General features: G+C 44.3%; 1 protein-coding gene across 1 annotated transcript in view; it reads left to right on the plus strand.

The window, feature by feature from the left end:
- PECR (peroxisomal trans-2-enoyl-CoA reductase) overlaps positions 1–6259 on the plus strand; it is a 29310-nt gene extending 23051 nt beyond the window's left edge. Inside the window, exons 5-8 of the mRNA XM_008167758.4 lie at positions 1551–1647; positions 4416–4526; positions 5222–5333; positions 5468–6259. Coding sequence (XP_008165980.1) covers positions 1551–1647; positions 4416–4526; positions 5222–5333; positions 5468–5556 — 409 coding nt within the window. The 3' untranslated portion in view covers positions 5557–6259. The remainder of the gene's footprint in view (positions 1–1550; positions 1648–4415; positions 4527–5221; positions 5334–5467) is intronic.
- The last annotated feature ends 8454 nt before the right edge of the window (positions 6260–14713 follow it).

A 14713-nucleotide genomic window follows, 5' to 3' on the forward strand; every position in this document is an offset into this window, starting at 1 on the left:
CGGGGGAGAGGAAGAGGGGAACTAGGGCCCAGCCCTCTCCGCCGGGTTCCGACCCAGGGCCCTACGAAGCTGGGAAATTCCCAGTTAAAGGTTGGCGCATCGGCTTCTAATACATTCCCTGGGTCATTTCCTACTGCAAGGCTCATCTCTGGAATCTCCTCGGCTGGCAGCGGCTCAGCGTCCCAGTCAGTCTCTGTGGTTGGCTGGTCGTCCGTAGCGTAGTCCGGGTCCACGGTTCCCACTGCTTGGGGAGTTGCTGGTGCCTCTGCGGGAGCCTGCAGCACGCATTTTCCTCCTCTTCACCCAGCCCTGACTGACCTGGGCTGCCTCCTTTTAGCTGTCCCTTCCACCCGGAGCATGCGCAGCAGGGGCAAGGGGGTGTGGCATCCTGGGCCCACAGTGACTGGTCCTGTCCTGGTGGCCCAGTGCAGGGTTGGTACACCCCCTCCCAGAGTGTCCCTAGCATGTTCTGACCTTGTCCCGCCGGTAGCCTCACTCAGCCTTCCCCAGTCCCCACCATGTGGATCTCTGTTTTGGAGTGACTTTATCCCGTACAGCATCAGGGTTTTATTTGCTGAAAGCTGTGGAGTAGACAGGACCAAGAATTTTACTGCCACTAATCCTGAGTGGGAATACCAGAGTAAGGTTGATCGGTACAGGCTGACTCCTTTGTATGTTCACTGTTGTGCCTTCTCTCTTGAGCAGGAGATCGTGTGTATCTACTTTCAGCAGTTTTCCTACTCTTGTTGGCAGCAACAGGTGCCAAGGCTCTGCAGAGGGGAGCATGAACAGTAGGTAGAAGTCACACACTCAGAGCTCATAGGTAGCTCCCAACCATAACGCATCTCCAGCAGATACTGCACTGCTGGAGCCTCTCGTCAGAGACAGCCAACATAACGCACTTGCTATACTTTTGTTTGTATTTTTTCACTTACTGTCTAAGAGCTGGACTCTGGCTGGTTCTAGTCAGCGTAAAGATAACTTGGAGATCCACAAGGTGGGGCAGGCACTTCAGTTTGAAGTCCTCTGCTCTGGAATTGACCGATGTGTGAGCTCTCACTGAGAATCTACCAATACCACATTTGGGAAATAAACCCAGAGCTGGAGAGCCTGAGCCCCATCTCATTGACTGTAAAACTAAGACGGAAAGAGGTTTCATCTGGCTTATTAATCATGTTTTGTGCTTCTATACATTCACATGACTCTTGGCAAATTAACTTCTGGGTTTCAGTTGCACTTGATTTACCTGTCCAGCTGTGTAATTGTTTTGTTCACTGGGGTTCCCTCATAGTATTATCTCACACACCCATCTTGTGACCTGTAGTCTTTCAGCAGAGCTTCCTCTCGGCTCTTTGCTGTTCCTTAGGAGAACAAGCTTGTTGGAGTTTGCTTAGTAAGCTGGAAGATGCAACTCTGACTGGCCCAGCCATAAACTCTGTGGTTACTGTTTTATGTTACTTACATTTTTCTTACATGCTTCAATGGGGTGGTGAGAGAGAACGCAGTGTTATCTGTTGAAATTGATTCTTTCCTTTCTTACTCTGTGATAGACATACTGGAGCAGCAAGAGCTGCAGTGGATAACCTAACCAAGAGTTTAGCCATAGAGTGGGCCCACAGTGGAGTGAGAATCAACTCTGTAGCTCCTGTAAGTAACAACACACAATATGATCAAACTTATCAATGGTATAGTCCCAGGTTTAAGACTTTTCAAAGCCAACTGGGGTTGGGGGTAGAAATGCAGAATTTATGGACGTTGTGTGGCTAAATCCCCATGTCTGCTTGGAACTCTCAATTTCATTTAGCACCACCGCCCTAAAGGGTTCTTAATATCTTTAGGGCCCTCTGAGTCTGTTTGCACTGACTGGATGGTCTGTCTGTTAGGAACATGGGGTTAGTAAAATCACTTCTACTTCTGTTTCAGAGTAGCAGCCGTGTTAGTCTGTATCCGCAAAAAGAACAGGAGGACTTGTGGCACCTTAGAGACTAACAAATTTATTAGAGCATAAGCTTTCATGGACTACAGCCCACTTCTTCGGATGCAGTCCACGAAAGCTTATGCTCTAATAAATTTGTTAGTCTCTAAGGTGCCACAAGTCCTCCTGTTCTTCTTTCTACTTCTGTGTTTACGTTAGCACTTCCCCTACTTTTCTTCTTTAGGGGAAAGATACTTGGGGAGTGGGGGAGAAATGTCTTTCAAAAGCACATTATGAAAATGTACACAATGCTCAGAATTTCAACGGAGGGTGTGTGATTCAGGAGGTGTGCTATATAAAAAGGACAATTATGTGATGATGGTGTAGGGACTGGGAGTTGAGAAATGGCTTCTGTCCCCAGCTCTGACACAGAATCTCTCTCACTAGGATGTCAAACAGGTTCTTAATCTCTTTTGCCATAACCCCATTTTACATATGAGGAAATTATTTGGGGGCAAAAATGGATGTTTGGCGAGAGCAAAAGAATTCACTATATAAGAGTGTGTGGTGGTTATTCATGATTCATATCAATGAAACACACGTAGACAGGAATCCAAAGTACAGGCTAGCTAAAACATGCTTGCCAGATCACTGGGGAACTAATTATGTATTGAGTAATTGGTTGAAATTATGTTATGGAAAGACTAACTACCTATTCCTAATGCGTGCTGCTGTGAATTACGAGACATGGAATGTTGATACTGCCTCAGTTCTAGTTGTTGTAAGTTGCATCCTAAACCACAGTCTGTTTCTGTAGATTTGATTTATTTGGTTGGTTGAGAGAGATGTGGGAGGAGCAGAATTTCCCCCAGTACTTTCCCATTCAAAATCCATATTGCATTCTCTTTACAGAAGTCAGAGTTGGGAAACAGGCCAGCAAGGGGACCCTTCTTCTGCCTGTATGGGATGGCATGTGTTCAGTTAAGCTTCCTAGCCAGAAACAAGCAGTATTGTTGGTATTGGGGTGGGCTGTTTAATTGGATGCACATAGTGCAGCTCCATTCAGGTAGAGAAACTCAAGCTTCCTCAGAGGTCTCTGCATTTGGGTAAAGGCTGGATTCTGGCTCTTGTGAAGCTTAATTGACCATATATTTGCAATGGGAACTATTGAACGACTTAAATGTTGAGATTTTTGCCTAGTTTCTTAGGTTTATTAAGTCTTGGAGAAATAAATTAACATAGCTTGTGTGTAATAAGACCTAATGCGTGTCTGGCTTTTTAAAAAGACTTAATAATTATCCATTTAATCACATCAATTATACATTATTGCATATGCCAAGCAGCATCTCGGATAAGTAAACATATATTTTTTAATTCACACTGTGCTTGCATTTTAATACGTCATGTACCCAGTGCACACTACTATAATTGTCAGATATATCAAATTATGTATTAACATTAGAGGACAGTTATTTACTGGCTAGCCTGTAATGGTTTCATTACTGTCAGTTATGAAAATCCATATTGTAATCAGGAGACACACAGATATGCACAACTATCCTGTATGGGCGCACCACTTTTGCGGTAAACCCCAAGAACGTTTCACTGTGGGATCTGGGCAGGGGCACCAAGGAAACATGTATGGGGGAAGCAAAGTGTGTTTCTAAAGGAAATAACTTGCTTGTGCATTTAAACACTATTCCCCTAATTCCCAAAAAGCTGTGGTCCACATTCCTCTAAGAGTCCTATCACCTTAATAGCCACTCTATGGATTAATGACATGGAAAATTTTGGTTGGAATTCAGAACATTTCTCCTGTTTACAAAACCAACAGTCTTGAACCATGCAGATTATGCACATAGTTGGTCATATGATCATGTCTTCCAATTGCTGTTACTTTCATCTTCCCTCCCCCATCCCTTCTATCTGCTACAACCTTCTTAATCTAGAGTGGAAAGTCTTCAGGGCAGGGACAGTCTCTTTCTCTACATCCATACAGAACCTAAAACATGGGGCCCTGAATCTGGCTGGGACTCTGGGTGGTACCAGAACACACACAGCCAGTGTAGGGGTCTGTAAGAGAAGAAGAAGAAACCTTTGGCCGTCCTATTTGAATTATTTTGCTCTCCTCCAATTAAAGCAAATTTTAAATATTTGTAATTCCAAAAAGAATCTTTTGGATTCAGATTTTTATACCCAACGTTTGGAGCTGTTGAGCTGAGATTGAGGAATTAATTACAAATTCAGGAAAACTAGGATTTTGAATGGAAAGACCAGCATAACAAAAACGAATGATTTTAATGACACTGTTATAATAATGAAGATGCTAGTAGCTACCTGCATTATAACTAAAGTGCTTTATTATTCTGTCCAAGCCCAGTTTAAAAAACTCACAGCCAAGTGCTGTTTAGATGTAAATATGTCAAGGTTTTAAACTTTTCAGAGTTTCAATTTATGCAACAATATTTGGATCTCACTGTGCTTTTTGTTTGCAAAATAGGGAGTAATATTTTCAGAAACCGCTGTTGCAAACTATAAAGAACTTGGTGAAGAGATGTTTAAAAACTACATCCAAAAGATTCCGGCCAAGAGACTGGGAATTCCTGAGGAGGTAATGCATTTCACAACATGTTCACTGATTCTACTTCCTGTACCTCTGTCCTGACACCATTCTAGTATATGGAGGACAATAAAGGATTAATATTGAGGTGGTGAGGGTTTTAGAAAAGGGAGAGCTTAGAGAAAGGTCCAGTAGTGTGCAAAGAATTGCTTGAAGACTTAAAAAGAATCATCCCATTAGGAGATTTATCCAAATATACTCTGAGAATTTAAAATATATTGTAAGTACTTGTTCCTAGTAAAATAAGTTCTCAACTTAGTTACAAAGGAAGCTGATTACATGAGAAAAGAATTGAAAGTATTGAACAGTAATGTCAGAAAGTAAAAGCATAAGGGATTAAGCCATCTTCCAGTCAAATGCTGATCAGTCAGAACACTCTCTTTTCTTTGACAAAATAATGAAGCCTCTTCAAATCTTTTTCTGGCCTCGGTATGGAAGGTGGAGAGTGACAGTCTGCTGCTCAACTTAAACATTTTGTTGTATTAAACCATATTACTGTAGAGATAGCCATGGCTGCTGTTGGGAACTTGGCTTAAAGTGGCCGATGACCCATATCCCCAGGTATCTGCACAAAATGAGTATGCCTCAGTAGGTGTCTCACCCCTAACTCAGCCATTACATACTTTGTAACAGACACAAATCCCCAGAAATCGGAGTGAATAAATGGCATAATTCTTCATTGTTAGGTCTCGCCTACAGTGTGTTTCCTGCTCTCTCATGCTGCGTCCTTTATAACTGGGGAAACTGTGAAGGTGGATGCTGGTCAAAGCTTATATTCCTCCACTTGGGAAATACCAGGTAAAAATGAGTTGATGGGATAGTGTCTTCCAGTGATGAAACTTGGGAAGGGGGGTGATTGGGTGTGGGAGGATATAAGAATAGAAGGCTAGTTTTGCAAATGAACTGATTGTTTTTGGTATCACTTCTCCCAGATCATAACAGGTGGCCTTCAGCACCAGAAGGAGACAATTCCAAGGCACTCAGAAAGATGCTTTCTGGCAAGACTGCATCAAAGCTGTGAAGACATGAGACTCTACCCCATCCCCAATGGAAATGCTGACAATCTAACACTTACCTTTTGTTTTGTAATTCTAAGTAAATTTGGGTTTCCTGCTCGTGATGCAAACACACTGGAGTGCCTTGATCTTCATATATTTGTAAGCTAGCCCATAAAATCCTTATATAGTGAATATTCTCCTCTGAAAACTCCCCCTGCCTCAGAAGGTTTGGGATCGATCGATTCGTCATTACACCAGCATTCAACAGCTTCCACGTGAAAGAAGCAACGAAGAATCCCCAGTAGATGTGGCCAAAATCTTGCTCTAAATCTAGTGAATAAAAAGCCAGGAGAGGCAGGCACTCTCCATCTTAGGCAGGATATTAGCGTAGGGAATATCAAAGTGATTGAAAGAGAAACATCCATAGCCTGTAATGAGTGGGGAATGTCAGCTGAAGTCCTTATCCTGGATGACTTTGGAAAGAATGGAGTTTGACTCTCTGGGGAATGTTAGTTTCTGCACAGAACTAGCATTCTGGGCTGCGTCAGTCTGGGTACTCAGCTCTTAGCCTGGGCTGCCCAAGAATAATTAGAACGGCTAATTAAAGTGCACACACAGCTGAACTGCACTGGGAATGAGGCAATGCTATCTGTGATGATCACCGCATGATAATACAGTCAATACTTCTGTATCTTTCAAAATCAATAAAACATACAAAGTTGGTGACGTTGAGTGTGCTGGCTGCAAATCTAATTCAACAAAACCACCTCACAGAGCAGCACTGGTTAATACTATTGATTTATGCTTCACATCTTTTGGTGTATGTACTTTCTGTGACACTTTCTCAGGGAGCCAGGACTGAGAGTCACCTTATCATCCCTCTGCCTCTAGTGCGGGTACTTAACTGGGTGCCAGTTCTCTGACACCAGTCTGTTAGCTACCCAAACAATCTCCTCTGGGCTGTGCCAGCCCTTACTTTGCCTTGCAGGTTAACAATAGGTGCACCTGAGCCCAAAGCATTTCCTGTAGTATCCAACCCGTCAGTGGACAACTCACAGAAATTACCAGGGTCGCTATCCCCAAGGGGACAGTGTATGCACTAGCTTGTTTGATTCAACTGAGGATCAACTCCTATAGAACAGCATAGCACGGAGATATATTTTGAATGAAAACAATAAAGTCACTGTCAAAGATTAAGATTTAAGAGCTAGTGGGGAAGGATAATGAAAACAGAAATGGTTACCTATAAAACAGTCATAAAATGCAAATCTGAATCTACACTTATCAATGGTTACCTTTCCTATCTAATAAAGTAGATTTTGCACCAAAGGTTCAGGCTTTTATGGAGCTAGCTAGTTTCAGACAAACCAGGATCCAGGCATTCATGAAGCCCCTCTTCCTCCCCCTCTCCCCCCAGGGAGTTTCCTCACTGAATAACAAAACATCTCCTGGCATTCTATTTATTGTCAATCTTCAAAGTTCTTTTTTTGCCTCCCACAAACAGGACACCCCCTGAGACTTAGTCAACAGTGTCGTCCCACCCACCCCCCCCATTGACTTCATATGTAAATTGAGCCCCTGTTGTGTTAGTTTACAATGCTTCATTTTTGTGTGAACTGAGATAGACAGGTGAATAGACCGCCTAACCCCTGTCTGAAGGAAAACTGTTTTCTCTTTGGTCGGTGACAGACTTAAAAACATACTTTTATTACATATACACAACTCCTTAAATATCATCCGTTTACTTGCAGTGATTATACATGCAGTGATTATAAGGATCAGTATGACATAAGGCTTTATTAGAGACCTTCTGTGATGGGGTGGGCTAGGTCCACAGGCCCCCTGCTGGAGGCCTCACAGCCACGTGTCACCCCACTCCATCACCCCAGAATAGAGTAGCAGAGAAGTCCTCCAGGCAGCCTAGAATAGCTGGACAGAAGCAACCAGTCAGAGGGGCTGCTGGAGCAAGCAATCGGGCCAGAAGAGCCGTATAAAAGGCAAGCAGCAGAGCAGAGAATTCAGTTCCTGCCTGGAGCTTGAAGAGAGAGGACTAGGTGCCTAGCTGGATGGATGAGCAGCAGGATCGTGGGCAGGTCAGTGCAGGCGGACTGAGCCCAGAACCTGGCCTGACCAGGCAAAGGCACTGAGATGGACCCAACTGGTCTGGTTTCAGGGGGACTGCTGTGGGTACTGAGATGGGCGTTGGTTAGGTTGTTGAAGGAGGCAAGGCCTCTGGGAAGAAGCCTTAGAGCTACGGCCCCATACCAGAGCCGGGAAAAAAGCCCAAGACTGTATACCCCGGAAAGGGGGGGATAGTGACTGCGGCTCAGAGTGCTGAGTTGCTTAAGACCCGCTCAAAAGAACTGTGATGGCAGGCACTATCAGCCAGGGAAGAGGGCACTTGCAAGAGGCAGGTGATGACCCCATTATACCTTCCATTATATTCTTTATGGATAAATACTATGAAAGCCGTGTGTTGAGTGTAGTGAGTTTGTCAGGCCTGCTAAGACTTGCTGTTACAGAACAGTAAATTCTTTCCAGTTGGCACCAGTGTGTCTCACTCTCCTTAGAAGTTTAAAGTGCTGTTGAAGACCATTGCAGAATGTGAATGATTTCTGTATGTTGAGTTCCGTACAATAGAATAAATTAATTATAAATGTGACCAGGGTCCTAGTGGGGGCTAACTATGGTCACTCAATTAAGGTGAACTGTAAAGAATGGGGCAGACAATCCCCATAAAGCTGGTGGATATTCCAGTACTTAGATTCACCAAGCCAGCATCAAACAGCTTCTTTATTACCTTACTAGTTACTTGGAAGTCCAAACAACACAGTTCCCTTAAAGTGATCCATCCTTAGGCCTCCATCGAGGTACCTAAGTCAAATATGATGATTTCTGAAATCTTATTTCATCATATAAAAGAAAAGGTTCTACCAATCCCAAAGGATTGGACACATTACCTCCCAGGTTAATGAATGTTTCAGATCTTACCCAAATACATGCTACAGCCAATTCTTATTAACTAAACTAAAATTTATTAAACAAGAGAAAGAGAGAGTATGGTTAAAAGATCAATATACGTACAGACATGAGTTCAATTCATTGAGGTGCAGATTCATTGAGGGTGAGCTTTGTAGTTGCAAAGAGTTCTTTCAGAAATAGTTCATAGTTTATAGTCCAATGTCCAAATATCACATTCAGGGCAGTACCAGCATAACTGAGACCTCAGTCTTGTGACTCAAACTTCCCCCGATGAAGCTTAAGCAGACCTGAAATGAACAGGATCAGGACCCAAGGATCTTTTTATACGGTGTTCTAACATCCTACTTGACCACACAGTCCTGGTTAAACAATAGGCTTTGGATGTAATTGTTTGCTTTCTAAACACCACCAGTAATTAGTTACACAAATTAACATAGGGCAATTTATCCATTAGGCAGTCTATTACAAATGTCAAAGAGACATATAGACAATGACATTATTTTACCCAAGATTCATCCAAATGTTAATATTCCCTTTTGATCTCTGAATCCATAGATATAGTGACAGACAGGAACTGTCTGTTTATGTCTGATTGTCGGAGCCCTGGGCGCCTGGGACCCCTGCAACGAGCGTGTGCTGCGGACCTGCGGGATCGGTCGACACTACGCACAGCTCATGCAGCGCCTCATGGTCTCAGACACCATCCGATGGTCCAGGGACATCTACATCGAGCACATCACCGGCCACCGACAGTACCAGGAGGCATGATCCAGAGTGACATTGTTCTCCCACTACGAGAAAGGGACCAAGTGACCTTCTCCGTTGGGTCATATGAACTGGAACCATAAACTCCCTGAACGTTAAATCTCACCAAAGGAAGGTCAATCCATTCTCATCATCATATCCACTCACTATACTCCACACCTGAACATAGCCACTTTATGAACTTCATACCCTCATATCTCAATGCCCATCAACCCTTTACCCCCAATCGGGGATATTGCATCTCTAAATTTGAATCTCCTCTCTTATCACTTTAATCCTTCATCTTGTAAGTTTTGGGCATGCAGTGTGTAACTGTATTTAAAACTATTTTATAAACTCATTGCTTCCTGTTCTTACTGGCGGTGACCAGAGTTCAGGACTGTGTCTTCACCTGCAAGAACAGGTAACTTTGAGCATATAAAGTAGCTTAAGAAACTGTTCTGTCGTGTAGGTGCTTGAGATGTCTTCAGTTGTTGCAGGAGAAACTCTGATGTCTGCACTCATTTTCTTAGCCAGTTAAAGATCAACTGAAAGGCTTTTAAGTGTCACTTTCTGCATTTTCATAATTCCAGCAATGTCTTAACTCAGCTGGGATAAATTCATTTGGGTTATAATGCCACAAAAATGCACGTTTCTGCGTGATTAGTAAAGTGGATAACTTTCATCTAAAATTTCATAACTTTTAGTACATGTTTACCATATCTACCACACCAGCAGTGGCGTAGCCAGGGTTGCAGCCGAGGAGGAGCAGCGGAGAAAAGAGGCGCCGGTCCTTCCGTGGCATTTTGGCGGCCTTGTGCATGCGCCGAAATGCCGCCGAAAGACAGAGTGGGGCATGCGCAGGGCCACCTCGCTTCCCCATCCGGAGCGCTGTCCGGGGCACTGAGACCCCCGGCCACGCTGTCAGGGCCGGAGTCCCGGCCAGAGCGCTGGGAGCCCGCAGCCCCGTTCCGCCGGAGGCCCGGAGCGCCGGGAGGCGGGAGCCCGCAGGCCAGCCTGCAGCCCCGTTCCGCCGGCCTCCAGGAGACGGGAGCCAGCAGGCCAGCCCGCGGCCCCATTTCGCTGGCTGCCGGGAGGCGGGAGCCAGCAGGCCAGCCCACGGCCCCGTTCCGTCGGAGCGCCGGGAGCCAGCCCGCGGCCCTGTTCTGCAGGCGCCACTTTTGGGGAATGTGGTCAGGGGAAGCGGCTGCTTCCCCTGAACCCCGCTAGCTACGCTACTGCACACCAGGGGTCGGCAACCTTTCAGAAGTGGTGTGCCAAGTCTTCATTTATTCACTCTAATTTAAGGTTTCGCGTGCCGATAATACATTTTAATGTTTTTAGAAAGTTTCTTTCTATAAGTCTATAATATATAACTAAACTATTGTTGTATGTAAAGTAAATTAGGTTTTTAAAATGTTTAAGAAGCTTCATTTAAAATTAAATTAAAATGCAGAGCCCCCCAGACCGATGGCCAGGACCTGGGCAGTGTGAGTGCCACTGAAAATCAGCTCACGTGCCGCCTTCGGCACCCATGCCATAGGTTGCCTACCCCTGTGCCACACTAACATGGTGTATATGTGTGGTGTTAGCGTTCAGTTTAAAACAGATGTCCCCTGATAGAACAATCCATCACTTAGTTTAGTTTTGGCCATTGTGGCAAATGGTAATAGAGGCCTGTTTGGTTTGTGACAGCAAAAATCCACAACTGGAGGCAGGCAGCTAGTGCGAAGTGGAAGCAAAAGGGTCTTCGTTAACATTTCATCTTGGATTCTGTGTAAGACTTGGTTGCCGGTTGTCTGTCTCCAACACAGTGAAGCTGCTTGGTTTTGGTAATAAAATATAACAACTTCCTGAGTTCTTTAATGTTATAAAAACATTAATACTGGTTCTCAGCGGGAGGAGGGTTTGAGCATATAAAGCCAAGAAGCTTTTGTATTCGATTTAATCTCATGCTGATAACTTTTTATCTGAGTAAGTCATTACTCATTGATCTAGTAGTGAGGAAGGACCTGTAAAGAGATGAAATCATCTCCTTCAAACCTGCCAGTGTGGGCATGTCCTTCCTACAGTTAAGTATTAGATAAGGTAAACAATTGGAGAACATTCCTGGAAGAAAATCCAGTCATTAAGTTGACTAAAACCCAGTGACGTGATCAACTGCATTTGCTTAAGTGCAATTCTTAGCGTGCCAAGATAACCGTATTTCTACATTTCATTTATTCCTGTGTAAGAAATTAAAACTAAACACAAGATCCCTGTATCGAGTTCATGCAACTTCCCCTCCGCACATGTTTGGCTTCTGAACTTCGAGGATCCACAAAAGACTGCTGATTGGAAGTGAACTGAAGCTTGTTTTAGGAACCTAAACCACTTGCCTATACAGTATCCCAGAGCACTGGTTCTCAAACTGGGTCGGGACCTCGTTTAATGGGGTCACCCAGAGCTGGTGTTAGACTTGCTAGGGCTGAAGCCGAAGCCTGAGCCCCAATGCCTGGGGTCGAAGCCGAAGCCCAAGGGTTTCAGCCCTGGGTGGCAGGGCTCAGGTTACAGCCCCCCACCTGGGGCTGAAGCCCTTTGGCTTTGCCCCTCCCCCCCGTGAAGTGTAGTGGGCTCAGGCTTTGCCCCTCTTCCCCCTCCCCCCCACTTGAGGTGGCAGGGCTCAGGCGCACACAGGCTCCGGTCCCCCCTCCTGGGGTCATGTAGTAATTTTTCTTGTCAGAAGGGGCTCACGGTGCAATGAAGTTTGAAAACCGCTGAGCTACAGAGAGTCAACCATAAACCAAAAAGAAAAGAAAGTAACTTAATTCGCCTAATATAAAATGACTCCTTATCCTCTACTCAAAGCATCTGCTGATTTATTTTTTTGACTGTACTGTATGAATCTACATCTAGAGGAGCGGGATTTATGGGATTATGGTGGAATACAACATTAGCATCACTTAAAATGCATCCTCAAATAGGGGGAAATATTGATTCCCTTCGCAATTTTGTACTTGAGAAACCGTGTTAGGCCTTACATCTGGTATATGCTGAAGCTTGTAGTGTCATGAACACACAGGCACATGCATACTTCACATATCAGTACCGTAGCTTCTTTTCCTGTTGTTTTTAGTCTAGTGGTCCGACTGTTTTTGGGTTGGAGCCTCTTTCCTCAGTGGAGGAACACTCTTCACACCTGAGTGTTTTGGCCATTTCTCTGCCTTTTCCAACTGGGATAGAAAAACATAACTTTATTTGAGGGTCTTGAAACCTGTTACGAAAGTGGCATGCTGAAGCGGTCTGCTGGCTGTATTGCCAGCTGTAGATGTGGAAACAGAGATTAAAAATCAGTTTGCAGATCTGCTGCTATGTCATTCTGGCAACAAAAACGACAAGGAGTCCTTGTGGTACCTTAGAGGCTAACAAATGTATTTGGGCATAAGCTTTTGTGGGCTAAAACCCACTTCATCAGATGCATGGAGTGAAAAATACAGTAAGCAGTACATATATATGAAAAGATGGGAGTTGCCTTACCAAGTGGGGGGTCAGTGCTAATGAGACAATTCAGTTAAAGTGGAAGTGGGCTGTTCTCAACCGTAGAATACCAAGGGAGAAAAAACCACTTTCGCAGTGGTAATGAGGCCAATGTAAACAGGACAGCCCATTTCAAACAATTAACGAGAAGGTGTGAGTAACAGTAGGGGGAAATTAGTATGGGGAAAACTCACACCTTCTTGTCAATTGTTTGAAATGGGCCGCCCTGTTTACATTGGCTTCATTACCACTACAAAAGTGTTTTTTCCTCCCTTGGTATTCTACTGTTGAGAACAGCCCACTTCCACTTTAACTGAATTGTCTCGTTGGCACTGACCCCCGCACTTGGTAAGGCAACTCCCATCTTTTCATGGACTGTGTATATATACCAGCCTACTGTTTTTTTTCCCACTCCATGCAGCTGATGAAGTGGGTTTTAGCCCACGAAAGCTTATGACCGAATAAATGTGTTAGTCTCTAAGGTGCCACAAGGACTCCTTGTTGTTTTTGCTGATACAGACTAACATGGCTACCACGCTGAATTTTGGCAACAGTCACTCTTGGGGTATGTCTTCACTACCCGCCGTATCGGTGGGTAGCAATCGATTTATCCGGGATTGATATATCGCGTCTCATTAAGACGCGATATTTCGATCCCCGAACGCGCTCACCGTCAACTCCGGAACTCCACCAGAGCGAGCGGTGGTAGTGCAGTCGAATGGGGAGCTGCGGCCGTCGATCCCATGCCATGTGGACCCCAGGTAATTCGATCCAAGATACTTCGACTTCAGCTACGCTATTCGCGTAGCTGAAGTTGCTTATCTTGGATCGATTCCCCCTCCCAGGGTAGACCAGCCCTTGGTCAAAGGGCACTGAGAAGGAAAATGTATGTGTGCGTGGTGAAAATATCTGTCCTGTATGTGGCTTGCTTAGCTCTTCTGGAGCTACCTAATCATATCCCAACAGCGAACGTGAAGGTAGCCACAGAAAATGGTAGGGGGAGATTTTTACTGAGGTTTAAATGACCACACACCAGCTGCTGCTTATGAATGTTGCTTGTGCTATGGAACTGTAGTGAGTAAAAAGCAATGCCATCAGAATAAACATTACCTCTGGCGTTCTTCTCTAGAAATGATCTCCCCTATGTTTCTTTACTCTTGTAGTCTACCTCTGCTTTTCTCTCTTTACTTATTCCGCCTCATGACACCAGTTAAGCATCCATTTATTCAGTTAGTGTCTTTTCACCAAACTGATAAACTACTTCCTTGCGGATATTTCTTATTATTGTGCGTGAATATACAGGAGTGCTTCACCCAAGCCCAAAACTAATATGGTTCCATGAATGGCTATCTTTTAATCAGACTTGACGTACACTGTAGAGACAGTTACCTTTTCCAGCAGCCTGAATTAACAGTATTTTGCATACTTATTTAGACAATAAGGAAGAACCAGTTGTAAAACCTTCATTCTTTAGAGGTTAATGATTATCATTATGGGTGCCTCAGGGAGTATGTTCTGGTTCTCAATGCAAGTCAGCAGTAAGGTGCAGTGACTGCCTCAGTGTATGTAATTTTTAACGAGTATGATGAGGCAATAGCTGCCTGTGACCAACTTTTCTAGCTGTGTTTAGTCTTTGAATGGACAAGTATAATCTCAAAGGAAGCAGAGCATAGCATGGAATAATTTCATCCCCTTCTAACGACCATCCACTCTTGTGCTGTCTCAGGTAGCTTGGCCAGCTTGCTGCAGGCTGGACATTAAGGAAAATAATCTTGTTTAAAAAAATCAACGTTGCCAGTGTTCCGGATTGCTGAGTATGGCTGAAGATAGATGAGCTGCCTCATAAACTTACGTTATGGGGCTTGAGCAGACAAACCTGCCAGCTGCGATGCCTCTCCCTGATCTGATTTACAATGTGGTTCTTTTCCCCCCCATAGA

The sequence above is a fragment of the Chrysemys picta genome, chromosome 11 (genome assembly GCF_011386835.1).
Source record: "Chrysemys picta bellii isolate R12L10 chromosome 11, ASM1138683v2, whole genome shotgun sequence".
Lineage (NCBI taxonomy): Eukaryota > Metazoa > Chordata > Testudines > Emydidae > Chrysemys > Chrysemys picta.